This window comes from Suricata suricatta, chromosome 16, assembly GCF_006229205.1.
Source record: "Suricata suricatta isolate VVHF042 chromosome 16, meerkat_22Aug2017_6uvM2_HiC, whole genome shotgun sequence".
Lineage (NCBI taxonomy): Eukaryota > Metazoa > Chordata > Mammalia > Carnivora > Herpestidae > Suricata > Suricata suricatta.
In genome coordinates, this window is record NC_043715.1 from 53,033,916 (window position 1) to 53,050,049 (window position 16,134).

At 40.2% G+C, this 16,134-nt stretch overlaps 2 protein-coding genes and 1 long non-coding RNA gene across 7 annotated transcripts in view; 1 reads left to right on the forward strand and 2 right to left on the reverse strand.

The window, feature by feature from the left end:
- The window catches only part of LOC115281190 (zinc finger protein 577-like), a 35,245-nt gene extending 31,055 nt beyond the window's left edge, over nt 1–4,190 (reverse strand). For 3 of the 4 annotated variants that reach the window (XM_029926522.1, XM_029926525.1, XM_029926524.1), the window contains exon 1: nt 4,018–4,190. The gene's annotated coding sequence lies outside the window, so the exon portion shown is untranslated. Of the gene's footprint in view, nt 1–3,338; nt 3,394–4,017 lie in introns of all 4 variants that reach the window. The other variant, XM_029926523.1, reaches the window with a different exon arrangement.
- Nucleotides 4,191–4,239: 49 nt separating this feature from the next.
- Nucleotides 4,240–16,134, forward strand: part of LOC115281218 — a 36,526-nt gene continuing 24,631 nt past the window's right edge. Inside the window, exons 1-3 of one of the 2 annotated variants that reach the window (XR_003904167.1) lie at nt 4,240–4,486; nt 4,767–4,900; nt 6,001–6,123. This is a non-coding gene — a long non-coding RNA (uncharacterized LOC115281218). The remainder of the gene's footprint in view (nt 4,487–4,766; nt 4,901–6,000; nt 6,124–16,134) is intronic. The other variant, XR_003904166.1, reaches the window with a different exon arrangement.
- LOC115281210 (zinc finger protein 84-like) overlaps nt 13,095–16,134 on the reverse strand; it is a 34,729-nt gene continuing 31,689 nt past the window's right edge. Inside the window, 2 exon segments of the mRNA XM_029926545.1 lie at nt 13,095–13,778; nt 13,780–14,653. Of these exon segments, the coding sequence (XP_029782405.1) occupies nt 13,415–13,778; nt 13,780–14,653 (1,238 nt within the window). The 3' untranslated portion in view covers nt 13,095–13,414.

Consider the following 16,134-nt stretch of genomic DNA (forward strand, 5'->3'; position numbering starts at 1 on the left):
GGCATCAATTGTAATGTTCTCTCAACTCTGAATTTCCAAGAAAAAAAAAAGTTAAAAAGAAAAAAGTCATCAGGGCCCGATGACTTCTACCTAAAGTTTACAGTACAGATGATTCTGGTACTATATAAACTCTCACAGATCACAGAAAAGTAGGAAATATTTCTCTACTAATTGTATGAAACCAGCATTTCAGAATACTAATCACTAGATTTTTTTTAGAAAAAAGAGAACTGTATAAATAAATGTTTGCTTATATATTTATTTTCATCCTTCCTTCTTTTCTTAAGTGTTTATTTATTTATTTTAAGAGAGAGCAAGCATGGGTAGGGCAGGGACAGAGAGAGAGGGAGAGAGAGAATCGCAAGCAGGCTCCACGCTAAGAGTGTAGAGTCTGATGTGGGGCTCGAACTCACAACTGGGAGATCATGGCCTGAGCCAAAATCAAGAATAGGACACTTAGCCGACTGAGCCACGCACGAGCCTCAAAATGAGGATTTTTCTAGTTAGCATTTTGGTGTTGCTTTATAAGCTTAATTACACTGTAGTGAGAGAAAATATTCCAAATGGTTTCAATCCTTTGAAATTTGTTTAGACTGGCTTTATAGGCTACCATATACTAACTTTTTATTTTATTTTTTTAATAAAATTTATTTTAATAACTCTGTGAGGAAAAAAATCTTGGTACTACTTTTTTTTTGTTTTTAATGTTTTATTTATTTTTGATACAGAGAGAGACAGAGCATGAGAGGGGGAGGGGCAGAGAGAGGAGGAGACACAGAACCGGAAGCAGGCTCCAGGCTCTGAGCTAGCTGTCTGCACAGAGCCCGACGCGGGGCTCGAACCCACGAACGTGAGATCTGAGCTGAGCCGAAGTTGGAGGCTTAATCGACTGAGTCACCAGGCGCCCATATACTAACTTTTTATAAATGTTGTATGTGGATTTGAGGAAAATTGTCGGTGGAGTGTTTTACATCAGTCAAGTTTGTCAATCATGTTATTCTTTTCGTTGTGGTTGTTAATCATGTTATTCTAATTGTTCAAGGGTTAGCACTATGTAGGTTGGTGACCTGATTTTGTAAATAATGTTTTTCCAGAACATGGCCATACCCAAGTGTTTATGTGTTCTCTACGGCTACTTGCATCTTACGATGGCAGAGTTGAGCAGGTGCAGACAGACCATCTGGCCTGCAGAGGCTAACATGTTTACTTTCTCACTGCCCTTTACAGAAAGTTTGCTGACCATTGTTAAACTATAGCCTTCTAGCTTTTTCTCTCCTTGTTCTCTGTCACTGAGAGGTGTAAGAACCTCCCATTATCACTGGGCATTTGTCATTTCTCCTTGTATCTAGCAGACTCTACACTTCAGGAATTCTACTAACTGTATACCCAATACAGCTTTTACACTTCAAAAAGTACAAAAATGTTCTTGTCAGCATTATTCATAATAGATACAAGCCAGTAACAACCTAAATGTCTGTTAAGAGCAGAATGGATAAATAATATAATCGCACCAAAGAATACAATACAGCAATGAAAAGAAAGGAACTATTGCTATATGCAACAACTTAGGCGAATTTCACAACAAAATATTGAGCAAAAGAAGCCAGATACAAAAGAACAGGTACGCTATGATTCCATCTGCATAAAATTAACAACCAGGCAAATTTAATATACTGTTTTTAGGATAAGAATACCTCTAGAGAAGAAGGGGATTAGGATGAGATGGCGCTCCTAGGATGCTATTAAGATCTTATTTTTCATGTTATACTTGAAAAATACTGAAAATTTTTTTGTTTATTTATTTGTTCGTTTATTTTTGAGGCACAGAGATAGAAAGAACATGAGCAGGGGAGGGGCAGAGAGAGGGGGTGAGAGAGAATCCCAAAGAGTCAGCACAGAGCCCAGTGCGGGGCTAAGATTCTCAAACCGTGCGATCATGACCTGAGCCAAAACCAAGAGTTGTATGCTTAACTGACTGAGCCACCCAGGTGCTCCTTGAAAAGTACTTAAAAATTTTTTAAATGTTTATTTATTTATCTTTGAGAGAGAAAAGGAAGAGAGAGAGAGAGAAGAGGGCAGATAAAGAATCTCAAGCAGACTCCAGGCCATCAACGCAGAGCTCAATGCAGGGCTCGAACGCATAAACCATGAGGTCATGACCTGAGCCTAAACCAAGATTCAAATGCTTAACCACCTGGCTCACTTTGGCGCCCCTTAGAGTTTTTAATATTTATTTATTTTTGAGAGAGAGAGAGAAAACACGAGTGGGGGAGGGGCAAGGAAAGCGGGGACAAAGGATCTGAAACGGGCTCCATCCTGACAGCAGCGAGCCTCATGTGGAGTTCCAACCCACGAACTGTCAGATCATGACCTGAGCTGAAATCAAGAGTTGAACACTTAACTGACTCACCTACGCACTCCTACTTGCAAGACACTCTTAAAGAAAAGTACAGCTCAGCTTCACTTATAAATGTAGAAGCAAGTATTTTTAAATTTTATTATGAAAAATGTCAAGTCAAAGGAGAAACTGGATAATTAAACCCCATGTACAAAGAAAGAAGAAAGAACAGTACAATCAAATTCCTCATATCTATTATGTGTCTTCAATACTTAGCAACCCAAACCTAATTTTGTATGATCTATACCACCACTCATCTGCCTCTACCACTGGATTGTTCTAAAGCAATTCCCAGACATCTTTTTATTTCTAGACACAAAAATACTAAGTAAAATATTAGCAAATAAAACCCAACCACATATTAAAAGAACAAATTATTATGGACACGTATGGTTTCTTCCAGAAATATACACTGGGAAATCTAGCAATCTATAAAGCAAATATTAGAGAGAAGAAAATATAAATGAAAATAATTTTATAAAGTGATTTGAGGGGCTTTAATATACAGCATAGTGATTACAGTTAAGACTGTATTATATAAATGAAAGCTTTAAGATCTAAGCGAGTAGATCTTAAATGTTTTTACTACATAAAAGAAATAGTAATTATATGACATGATGTAGGTAGGTGTTAGGTAACCTATGGTAATAATTATTTTGCAATTATAAGTATATTAAATCAACACAGTCATACACCTTAAACTTACAGAATGTTATATGTCAATTATGTCTCAATAAAGCTGGGGAGGGTGAATATTTGAGAAAGAGGATTAAAAACTTGATAAATCATGGTTACCATTTATTCAGACTAGACTAGGTGCCAGGCACTACACTGTATTTAAAGAACATCTGCTAATTTAATCTTCGTGACAACGCTATGAACTAGGAATTATGATAGCTTTTTTTCACAAAGGAAGAAACTGACTCGGGCATTGACCTACCCGAGTCAGAGGCAAAAGCAGGTTCTTCTTGCTCCACAGTCCATACACTTGCCACCTGGCCAAAATTATTTGCAGATAACAAAAATAATCAACTAGAAAATACAAAGGAACCGATTTATAAGCTAGTAGCAATAACACGTAGTAGTAGACTGTTAGTAACACGGAAATAGCTGATAAAATCATGCCAATAGCTACACAAACCTGTTCCCAACACCAGAAGTAAAATATGCTATATTTTAACAAGAGTTATTTTCTGGAGTACGCAGGAGTTTGAGCATGTCATTACATGGGTAGGAAATAAAACGAAGCATATATTTTCAATAAGAATATACAGTAAACATGGACGCAAGTGGCCAGAAACCCCATCTTTAAAAGTAAGGATGTGAAAAGCATCAACAACGGAACTCCCCAAACACTGTCACCAACACGGACACGACTCCCGCTTCCCCCAACCACAGACACCGGCTACTCTCCCCAAGCGCTCGACCCAACCCGCAACCTCCCGTGATCCTCCAACACAGAACCAGCGAGAAGTCCCACTCACTTCCCCCCAACACGGACCCCCAAATGCTTCGGGACCATAAAAAAACAAAACGAAACAAAAAAAAGAAAAGAAAAAAAACCCCAAAACCCAGCTAGCTCTCCCTGGTCCCGAAACACGCCCAAACCCGACACTGACCTGGCGATGGCCTCGCTCCCCACCACTGGTGAAAACCACGCTACCACTTCTCTAAACGCTTTGCCTCTGGGTCCACAGACCACCGAGTCCACCTCAGCCGCTGACAGACCCTCAGAACGTAGCGGACGGCGGCCGACAAGGGCCAGCGCGCGTCATTCCCGAGACCCGGAATCTGGCGCCGGGCTCGGCCTCTGTGACGTCATCTTGCAGCGCCCGCTCCAGGCTGCTTGAAGGGAGCAGCCAGGTCCCCACCTACTGCCCTATGACGGGTGTCCCCTTTTTTTGTGTCTTACGAGGGAAGGCCCAAGACGGTGAGAAGCTTTGGAAATCTCTTGATTTCACCTCATTTCCAGGCCACTTGACCCACTGGGCCCCGAATTTGCAACATTCACCAGGGGCAGTGCATCACCTGCTTAGCTTCTCAGAAACAAGGGCCTGCCCAGAACTCTTCTCAGGACTGGCCGAGAAGGTGACGGACTTTGACACTTTGATATAAAGGCTAGCGAGAGGCCGAGTGGGCGCGGCCTGCGTAGAAGTTCAACAGGGTGGGAGCCGGAGCTGAAGGGAACAGCTAGAATCCTGGGAATGCGGGCTAGAGGGGGCTTTGTGGACAAAGTGGCTTTTCAGGCCAGTCTAGGGTTTAGAGAACCACTGAAAAAGGCGTTGGTCAAAGAGTAGGTAAACAATCATAGCGCTCTAGGTATGTTTTGTGTAGGGGAAAACGGCTAGAGGTTGTTATTGGTCAACAGAAGGGGCGGAGCCAATGAAGAGGCGTGGTTTTCCCACGGTGGGACGAGCCAAAGGCGGGCAAGCTTTTCCTTCCATAAAGATGGGAAAATACCTTGCATCAAAAGCTCTGAGTGGCGTCTCTCCGGCTGATTTGGTACAGCATGTGACTCTTGATCTTGGGGGTGTATTGTATTTAAAATAAAAGAAAAAAAACTTTTAAAACTCTAAGAAAGGAAGTGGTTCTATTCAATATTTCAGCCCAAGTGATTAAACTGAGGAGCTCCCAGTGCAAAACTCACTCCCCATAGTTACACAACCAGGCTCAGAGTTCCTCACCATTAAAGGAATTAATCATTCATCATTCACAAAAGCTGTAAATGCAGGCAAAAATACCCTTCGTGGAGCTTACCATTCTACTGGCATGCAGAATGTAAGATTGATGGTTTGAATGTAAAGTTGCAAGACCCGTTACAATGCCTGGCAGCCAGAGTATACCCAAAGATAAATAACCAAAGATGAATACATTTTTTAAGCCTTTATTAGCTTCCACACTTTAAGAAGAAAAAAAATTATTTTAGAGAGAGCTGGGGAGAGAGGCAGAGAGAATCTTAAGCAGGTTCCATGCTCAGCACAGAGCCAGACTTGGGGCTCCATCCCACAACCTGGGGATCATGATCTGTGCTAAAATCAAGAGTTGGACCCACGAAGTGGTGCCTGGGTGGCTCAGTCAGTTAAGTGTCCGACTTTGTCTTAGGTCTTGTGATCCGTGAGGTCCAGCCCCACGTCAGGCTCTGCACTGACACTTAAGAGTCTGGAGTCTGCTTCAGATTATGTGTCTCCATCTTTCTCTGTCTCTCTCAAAAATAAATAAACATTAAAAAAAAAGAGTTGGATGCACCAACTGAGCCAACCAGGCACCCCAAAGATGATTATTCTTAAGTCTTAAGATCTATACAGACTTTAGAGTTGATGCTCGAATGAGTCAAGACTTTGAGGGTTGTTGGGATGGAATGTATTTTGCATGCAAAACCGTTGTGTATTAGGTGGGTGGTTAGGAGTGGAATATTATAGACTGAATGTTTGTGTCTGCTCCGATTCACAAGTAGAAGCCCTAATACCCAGTGTGGCCATATTTGGAGATGGGACCTCTAATGAAGTAATTAAAGTTAAATGAGGTCAAAGGGTAGGGCTCTGATCCCAGAGAGTTTAGTGTCTTTTGTAGGAGAGACATCAGAGTGTTCTTTTTCTGTGCAGACTAACTGAGGAAATACCTTGCAAGGACATGGTAAGACAGCAGCTAGATGTCTGCAAGCCAGGAAGAGTCTTGACCAGAAACTAAATCTGCTGGAAACTTGTGAATTTCAAGCCTCTGGAACTGTGAGAAAATGAATTTCTGTTGTTTCAAACACCTGCTCTGTGTTATTTTGTTATGACAGGCAAAGCAGTCTAATACAGTGGTGAAGGGTGCCTGAATGGCTCAGAAAGTTAATTATCCAACTTCAGTGCAGGTCATGATCTTACAGTGAGTTTGAGTCATACATTGGGTGAGCTTGAGCCCTACTTTCTCTTCCTCTCTTTCTCTTTGCCCCTTGTGGGATTCTCTCCCTCTCTGCTTTTGCTAACTTCTGCCTTCTCTTTCAATTAAAAAATTATTAAGCCAACTAACTTAATGTGCATCCTTAGGGAAACAATGTATTTTGAAGTATTTATCTTTTTTTATACATTGCTTATATAAAGTGAATCCTAGGAAACATTTGTGGGATTAGAATAAAAAGGAATGTAAATTCGGATCAGGCACTTAACAATATGGGCTGACCATAAATGGATTCTGGCTTTAATGTGTGAGCTCAGTTAGAATGTCTTTACAGTTTGCTTCGTTGGTTGAATGAAACCTGACTCAAAAGTGGCCTAAAGTTTAAATGCCAGAAATTTCTTCATATTTAGTAAAGGTTCCAAAAGCGTACGGAGTTAGGAATGTTAATGTGTAATTATGTAAAGCCAGCTTACCCATCCCCTAAAAATGTATGCCAGGGTTTAAAAAAAAAATGTGTCCCAGGAGCATGCAGAAGATCATCTCTTCAGGGAGCCTGGGTGGCTCAGTTGGTTAAGCGTCTGGCTTCGGCTCAGGTCATGATCTGACAGTTCGTGAGTTCGAGCCCTGCGTTGGGCTCTGTGCTGAGAGCTAGCTCAGAGCCTGGAGCCTGCTTCAGATTCTGTATCTCCCTCTCTCTCTGACCCTCCCCTACTCACACTGTCTCTCTCTCTCTCTCTCTCAAAAATAAATAAAAAACATTAAAAAATTAAAAATACATATAATCTCTTCAACGAAGCTGACCTCGCTACAGAAAACTGAAGGTATACTATTATAAGATTCTAATACTACACTTGAAAAGGTGCAATAACTTGAAGATATACTGTTAGTGAATGATGCATTCTGTAAACTCTAAAGAACCACTTAAATAACAAAAGTATGCTTAATGAGCCAACAAAGGATATAAATAATCATAAAACATAGCTATTCCAAAAGAAGTAGAAGAAGACAAAAAGGGAAGCAAAACCAAAGGATATAAATAATCATAAAACATAGCTATTCCAAAAGAAGTAGAAGAAGACAAAAAGGGAAGCAAAACCAGATGTGTCTAACAAGTTGCACATTATTAATTTGAACATCACCACATTAATTAAGAATGACCTAAATACTCCAGTAGAAAACGAGATTGTCAACTAGATTTTTAAAAAAACAAAAAAAACTAGGTATAACTATATGCTACCTATTTATAAATATAACTTTTTGTTTTTGTTTTTGAGAGAGAGAGAGAGAGAGAGAGAGAGAGAGAGAGAGAGAGAGAAAGGGAGAGTGAGAATCCCAACCACACTCTGCACTGTCAGTGCAGAGCCCGACACAGGGCTCAAACTCACAAACCATGGTATCATGACCTGAGCCAAAATAAACCATTGGATGCTTAAGTGAACCACTCACTTTAAATGCTGAAAACTCACTTTAAATACTGTCACAATTAGGTTGAAAGTAAACCATGTTGGGATGCCTGGCTGACTCAGTGGGCAGAGCATACGACTCTTGGTTTCAGGGTTGTGAATTTGTAGAGATTACTTAAGTAAAAAATTTTTTTAAAATAAACCATGGTTTTTTTTGAATGTTTATTCATTTTGAGAAAGCAAGAAACACATAGAATCATGCTTTAACCCATGAACCCTGAGATCATGACTAGAGCCAAAGTTAGACACTCAACTGACTGAGCCACGCAGACCCAAAAAATAACCCATGTTAAGTAGAGATATGAAAGATATAAAAAGAGAGGCTCAATTTAATTTTTTAAAGATGAAAACTAGAAAACATACTTTTGATGAGATTGATGGCAGAGTAGACATTGTTTTTTAATGTTTATGTTTGAGGGAGAGAGACAGAGTATGAGCAGGTGTTCGGGGCAGAGAGAGAGAGACACACACACACACACACACACACACACACACACACACACACACAGAACCCAAAGCAGGATCCAGGCTCTGAGCTGTCAGCATAGAGCCCAAAATGGGGCTCAAACCCATGGACCAAGAGATCATGAACCTAGCTTAAGTCAGACTCTTACCTACCTGATCCACCCAGGTGCCCCTTGGCAGACTAGACAGTGTAAGAAAAAATCAGTAAACTGAAAAGACACAGCAATACAAACCAAAATGAATAGCCAAAGTAATATGGAAGAAGAAAACCAAAACGGGAGGCATCACAATCCCAGACTTTAGCCTCTACTACAAGGCTGTCATCATCAAGACAGTATGGTATTGGCACAAAAACAGACAAATGACCAATGGAATAGAATAGAGAACCCAGAACTGGACCCACAAGTATATAACCAATTAATCTTTGACAAAGCAGGAAAGTGTATTCAATGGAAAAAAACCCAGCCTCTTTAGCAGGTGGTGCTGGGAGAACTGGACAGCAACATGCAGAAGAATGAAACTAGACCACTTTCTTACACCATACACAAAAATAAACTCAAAATGGATAAAGGACTGAATGTGAGACAGAAAACCATCAAAACCCTTGAGGAGAAAGTAGGAAACAGCCTCCTTGACCTCAGCCACAGCAATTTTCTACTCGACACATCCCCAAAGGCAAGGGAATCAAGAACAAAAAATGAACTATTGGGACCTATCAAGATAAAAAGCTTCTGAACTGCAAAGGAAACAAAAAAAACTAATAGGCAACCAACAGAATAGGAAAAGGTAGTTGCAAATGACATATCGGATAAAGGGCTAGTATTCAAAATCTACAAGGAACTCACCAAACTCCACACCCAAAAAGTGAATTATCCAGTGAAGAAAAGGGCAGAAGACATGAACAGACACTTCTCCAAAGAGGACACCCAGATGGCCAACAGACACATGAAACAATGCTCAGCATCACCCATCATCAGAGAAATACAAATTAAAACCAGACCGAGATACCACCTCACGCCAGTCAGAGTGGCTAAAATGAACAAATCAAGAGACTGTAGATGCTGGCGAGGATGTGGAGAAACAGGCACCCTCCTACAGTTGGTGGGAATGTAAACTGGTGCAGCTGCTCTGCAAAACAGTGTGGAGGTTCCTCAAAAAACTATAAATAGGACTCCTCTATTACCCAGCAATAGCACTGCTGGGGATTTACCCAAGGGATACAATGTTCATATATCACTTTCTACAATAGCCAAATCATGGAAAGACCCTAAATGTCCATCACCTGACGGATCAAGAAGATGTGGTTTATATATACAATGGAGTACTACATGCCAATGAGAAAGAATGAAATATGGCCATTTGTAGCAAAGTGGATGGACCTTGAGGGTGTCATGCTATGCGAAATAAGTCAGGCAGAGAAGGACAGATACCATATGTTTTCACTCATAGGTCTAACAGGAACAACCTAACAGAGGACCATGGGGAGGGGAAGGGGGAGAGAGAGTTGGGGAGAGAGAGAGATGCAAGTCATGAGAGAAAAATGAGTACTGAAAACAAACTGAGGGTTGAAGGGGGACGGAGAAAGGGGAAGGGAGATGATGGTCATGTAGGAGGGCACTCTTGGGGAAAAGCTTGGGGAAAAGCACTGAGTGTTATATGGAAACCAACTCAATAATAAACTATATATATATATGTGTGTGTGTATTTATGTGTGCGGGGGGGTGCAGGGAGGGAGTCTAAAAATTAGGAAGAGTAGATTAACCTATTTGTGTATGCAAAAGATCAGTGAACTTTATGACAAAGCAAAAGAAATTCAAGCATAATGAGAACAAAAGCTTTTATTAAAAAGAGAAAAATTGTTCAAGAACCTGAACTTAAAAGAGAAAGCCCTTATGTTCTTGGCCAAGTAGCAAAAGAGGTATTGTGAGGAATGCTTCACGGAAACTGCTAACTGCCCTTCACACTCTGATCAAGACAGTGGACAACAGGATTCTGGGAGGGTTTATAAAACATGAACTAAAATGTGTTACATATCTTATCAACCCAAGACATTGTTGTCATTAACATGTTAATCATTTCTCTTTTTGATCTAATGGAATACAGCTATAACTGTTTATGTAGTTACAATGTCCTTGTTCACTCAGTCTAGCATTGATGTCAGTTTTAGGTCATTTTGATTGGTGTCTTTCAACACTAGTCACATTTTCCTGCCTGGCAAGTTTTGGTTGGATTGACAAACACTGTCAACTTTATTATGGGATTATGGGGGAGTAGGTACAGCAGGAGATATTTTGTACTCTTACAAATATTTTTTTAAAACTACTTGAGTAAGCGAGAATGAGGGGTGGAGTGCCAGAGAGAGAGAATCCCAAGCAAGCTCCACAGTGTCAATGCAGGGCCCAACTCAGATCTCGAAGCCACAAACCGGGAGATCATGACCTGAGCCAAAAACAAGAGTCTGATGCTTAGCTGACTGAGCCACCCAGGTACCACTCCTACAAATATTCTTGAAGCTTGTTTGAGGATACATTGAGGTTACTTGAAAAGTTTAGTCCTTTCTGGCCCGGCTTTATTATTTGGTTAATTTCGTCCTGGCCCTGCTTTAAATCTTAGTTAAGCAAGACAAGATGGCTTACTGGATGGGATTCAGTCAACTAACAATGGGTATCAAGTGCCTACTCTGTATCACATATTCTAGACATCTTGTATACAGCGGTTATTAGAAGTTCCTCACCCTCATGAAGCTTATAGTCTAAACTTTACAGTATATAACTTACATTCAAGACCTACACTTGAGCATAAAGTTGCTACTATAATATGGTTTGTATCTGAAATTGATAAAGAAATGTTTATGTGTGACCCAAAGTCTTTATATTCCATATCAAAATCTTAAACAATTGAAATGTTCTTTCCAAGTGATTCTACTGGTGTTTATGTCATTGCTTTTTAAAAAAAAATCACGTCTAAATACCATTCAACTATCTCGTCTGACAGTCCTTACCTTTAATTTCTCCCTGAGACCTGACCTCATGCCCTTTTTCAGGTAAGCTTTTCACCAGTAGACTTGGTCTCAACGTCTTCCTGTTGGTTTTATGCCAGCCCCTGTGATTACATTAATTATACATATCAGATTCCAAAAATATTTTCCAGGCTGGTTACAGGTCTTCAGTAATTCCAGCACTAGATTCAGCCTACTCTCCCAGAGATTCTGTGCCTAGGCCAGGTCCAGTACCAAGTCTCTCTGGCTTCGTGGAGCAGGAGATACCAGGCCAAAGCTGATTCTGTGAAGACTTACTTTTGTCTTCCTCGTGTTTGTAGGACTCACAGTCCCTCTGAGTTGAGAGAAAATGGGAATAGGTGCCAGGAAGAATGTTGGGGTGGTTCCATCAATGAGGCAAGAGTTAGGGTTAGACAGGGTACTTAACTACCTCCCAGGGAAAGCAACTGGATATCCAGAAGTTTGGAACTTCAGATTCCTAGCATTCTGAGAATAATGCCAATAATCAAGGAATGAAGAGGGAGAGCTAGTATGGAAGCAATCCTCTTCATTTGTGTTCAAATTGCCTACCTTACTTTTTCATGTTTTTTTGTTTGTTTGTTTTTTGACGTTTTATTATTGACAGAGAGAGACAGACCATGAGCATGAGCGGGGCAGAGAAAGGGGGAGACACAGAATCTGAAGCTGGCTCCAGCCTCTGAGCTGTCAGCACAGGGCCTGATGTGGCGCTTGAACTCACAAACTGTGAGATCATAACCCAAGCCAAAATCGGATGCTTTACCGACTGAGCCACCCAGGTGCCCTTTTTCATGTTTTCAAAAAAAATTCCTGAGAGCTCTGTTGGAATGTATTTTGTTACTTAATGTACAAGTTTAAATTACTAATTGTACTTGGGCTTTTAGTTCATTTTACAAACCTATTCAGGTCTAGAAAATTTTAAAAGTCACTTTTATGGTGACATTTGTAATGCTTGCCCTTATTTTTAAATTGAACTTAAATTCATCAGACATCAAATTATATTCATGAGTTTAATATATTCATTTATTTTTGAAGGACTTCAGTTGCCTGAAATAATAAATCTAGAGCCAAAGAAATGCAACAGGTAATCATTATGATTATTTAAGAAATTTAGAATTGAAGAGAATTGTAGAAAAAGAGAAAGAGGAGCACCTGAGATTCCTTGGAAAGTTTGGTCCTTTATGGCCCTGTTTTATTATTTGCTTAATTTCTTCCTGGCCCTGCTCTAAATCTGAGTGGTTCAGTCGGTTGAGCTTCCAACTTTTGATTTCAGGGAAGGTCATGATCCCAGACTCATGCTTGAGATTCTCTCTCCCTCTGCCCCTATCCCCAGCTCACATGGGTATACTCTCTCTCTAAAACAAAATTAAAAAAAAAAATCTACAAATGGGAAAAGTGAATATGTGATGTTATCCAGTGATGTAGGGCTGAGACTATCTCCTCTAAATTATGGAATCACTAACATGGTAACGAGGAATGTGGTTCAAGGTACCCTGTCTGAAAGTGTATATCAGGTGTATTATGTAATATATAGGTCAAATTAGAAAAGGTACATAAAACTTTCAAACATTCCTCATCTTCACAAACCTTCTTTGCTTCACAAAACCTTTAGTATTTCATAAAAGGAATTCCACATTTACTGGATGAAGTGTTTTATTTCTCTGTGATTTCACCTGCTAACAAATGAGGCAGAATGTACCTCTGAAATCCCTGCCATGTTCGCTGCCTTTTTAAAAATGTTTATTTTTGAGAGAGAGTGAGAGAGTGAGCGTGAGCAAGCACATGAGTGTGGGATGAGCAGCAAGAGAGACACAGAATCTGAAGTAGGCTCCGGGCTCTGAGCTGTCAGCGAAGAGCCCAACGCAGGGCTTGAACTCACAAACTGTAAGATCATGACCTGAGCAGAAGTTGGATCTCAACCAACCGAGTCACCCAGTTGCCCCCACGTTCACTGCCTTCTGTTTCTCCTCAGTGTGAACTGACACATATTAAGACTTTCCCACTATTGCCATGTCTCCACTCACTATAAGCTCCCTGATGAGCTATGGTGACCACTGATGACAGGGTCAGTCTTCTACAACACAGCTTTCCTCGTCTCTGCATTCATGGGCTTTCTGTTTGTATATAACCATATAATCAGCTAGACATTATTGCTCAAGCATTTTCCAAATTGAATGTACCAGTTCTTTCCTAGGTGTTTTTTGTGACACAAAATAAGATGTAATTGACCACTGAAGGCACAACCACATTCACTGCATTCATAAGGTTTCTCTCCTGTACAAATTCTCTGTTATTTCCTGAGGGTGCACATCTACCAACTGGCTGTCCCCCTAGGACCGCATTCCTATCTGCGAGGAGCCCACTGATGTTTAATGAGGTCTGAGGGATCACAGAAGGCATCTGCGCAGTCGCTGTATGAACAGGGCTTTCCCCCTGCATGAATTCACTAGTGTCTAATAAACTGTGACCCTCTGTGGAAGGATATTCAACCTTCATTGAATCTACACGTTTTTCTCTTATGTGTATTCTCTTATGTTTAACAAGGCATGACGTGCGAAAAAGCTTTCCCACATTCACTGCACCCATAGGGTCGCTCTCCTGTATGGGTTCTTTGATGGACAGTGAACATGGTCTTTGTAGTGAAGGCCTTGCCACAGTCATTGCATTTATAGGGTTTCTCTCCTGTGTGAATCCTCTGATGCTTAATGAGTCCTGATTTCTGTGAACAGGATTTTCCACATTCAGTACATACGAAGGGCGTCTTTCCTGTATGAAATCGCTGATGTGCTATGAGGCACGCCTTCTGGCTGAAGGCCTTACCACAGTCAGTGCATCCGTAGGGTTTCTCTCCAGTATGAGTCCTTTGATGTATAAGGAGATTGCCCTTCTGAATGAAACCTTTTCCACATTCACTGCATATATAAGATTTCTCTCCTGTATGAGTTTTCTGATGTAGAATGAGTTGTGATTTTCTGGCAAAATCTTTTCCACATTCACTGCATTGATGGGGCCTTTCTCCTCTTTCATTTCTCTGATGTATAATGAGTTCTGCCTTCCTGCAGAAGGCTTTGCCACAGTCAGTACATTCATAAGGTTTCTCTCCTGTGTGAGTTCTCTGGTGTTCAGTCAGCTTGAACTTTCTGGAGAATGCTTTCCCACATACACTGCATCCATGGGGTTTATTTCCTGTGTGAGTCTTCTGATGTTCAGTGAGCTGAAATTTCCTGAGGAAGGCTCTCCCACACTCACAGCACTCATCGGGTTTCTCTCCTTTGTGAATTCGCTGATGTTCAGTGAGCTTGAACTTTTTGGGGAAGGTTCTCCCACATACACCACATCCATGGGGTTTCTTTCCTGTATGAATTCTCTTATGTTCTGCGAGGTGAGACTTCTTGAGGAAGGCTTTCCCACATTCAGGACATTCATGGGCTGTCTCTATTTTGTGTATATGCTGATATTTAAGAAACTGTGACTTAGTGCTGGTGGGTCTTCTACTTTCATGGAATTTAATTTCAGTGTGAGTTTGCTTGTGGTTAGTACAGAGAAAGGATTTCCCATCTCCACTAGACTCAGCAGGCTCTTTTATGTCACAGCTTCTACTTTGGGTGATTAAGTGTGGCTTCAAAGTTTTTCCATGTAAATGAAACCTACCATGATTTGGCCTGAAAGGAAAATGACTTTTGCTCTTATGAACAATCTTTCCAGATGTGTTCAGTTCATAACACTGTTCTATCCTCTTCGGCATTTTTGGGTTTTGTAAGTGCTGAAGCAGATGATCATCAGCTTTCTCAATTTCTAGGCAAGGAGAGAACAGTGAATCTTTACATGAACATCATAGGGAATAAAACTGCTTCAAAAGTACTGTGGGGTGGGCTTTCTCTTTAGTGGAAAACTTTTAGCATCAACATAAAAGAAATTCCAAGCATATCCTTATATATGTATTTCTTATCTCTTTTTTAAAAAAGCATTTAAAGTTGTAGCTAAATATACATAAGATAAAATTTACCATTTTAACCATGTTTAAGTATGCACTTCTGTGTCATTAAGTACATTCACACTGTGGTACAGCCATCACTGCCATCCATCTTTAGAACATTTTTATCTTCCCCACCTAAAAGAACTCTGTACTCATTAAACACTAACTTATCTGTTAGAAATGTTTAAAAACACAATATAAATAAAGCAAACCAAAAGATGACAGCTATCAGTGTCATTTAGGGTAAATTCACAATTAATCAAGAACTGTCTGCTTTATAAGTAAGACCCTGGAGACAGTAAAATAGAAGGAAGTCATGATCAGCATCAGATCACAGAAGTTGGAGGGATACCTGATTCAGAATGGTAAGAGACAAAATCCACTCATTCCTTCTTAAGTGGCTACTTCCATATACCAACTATGGTGTTAGTGTTGGAGAAATACAAAAATACTCTTTATTTTCACTGAACTCCTACTCTAAGGATGGAAAGAAAAATAGAGTCACACACAAGAAAAAGAATAAAGTAGGCAGTTGCAAATGTGACCCTAGTTTAAAGAAGCAAAGGGAATAAAAAGTGGAAGAAATCTGGATGTTTTGAAGAATGGATAAAACCCATTATTGGATTTATTAGGAGATGAGTAACATGAGGAAATCAAAGGTTTTCCTAAGCATGTGGCTTGAGCTAATGGGTAAATGGATAATGCCTTTTAGTAAGATGAAGATGTTGTTTAAGTTCAAACAGGAGGAGAACAAGTGCATTTTGAAGCATATCATCTTTGAGATAATTATTAGATATCCAAGTACAGACATGGAAAACCCAGTCAGATATATAGGAAACTTGAGAGAGGTCTTTTTTTTTCTTTAAATGTTTTTAAATTTATTTTTGAGAGACAGAGAGAGACAGTACAAGCAGGGGAGGGTCAGAGAGAGAGG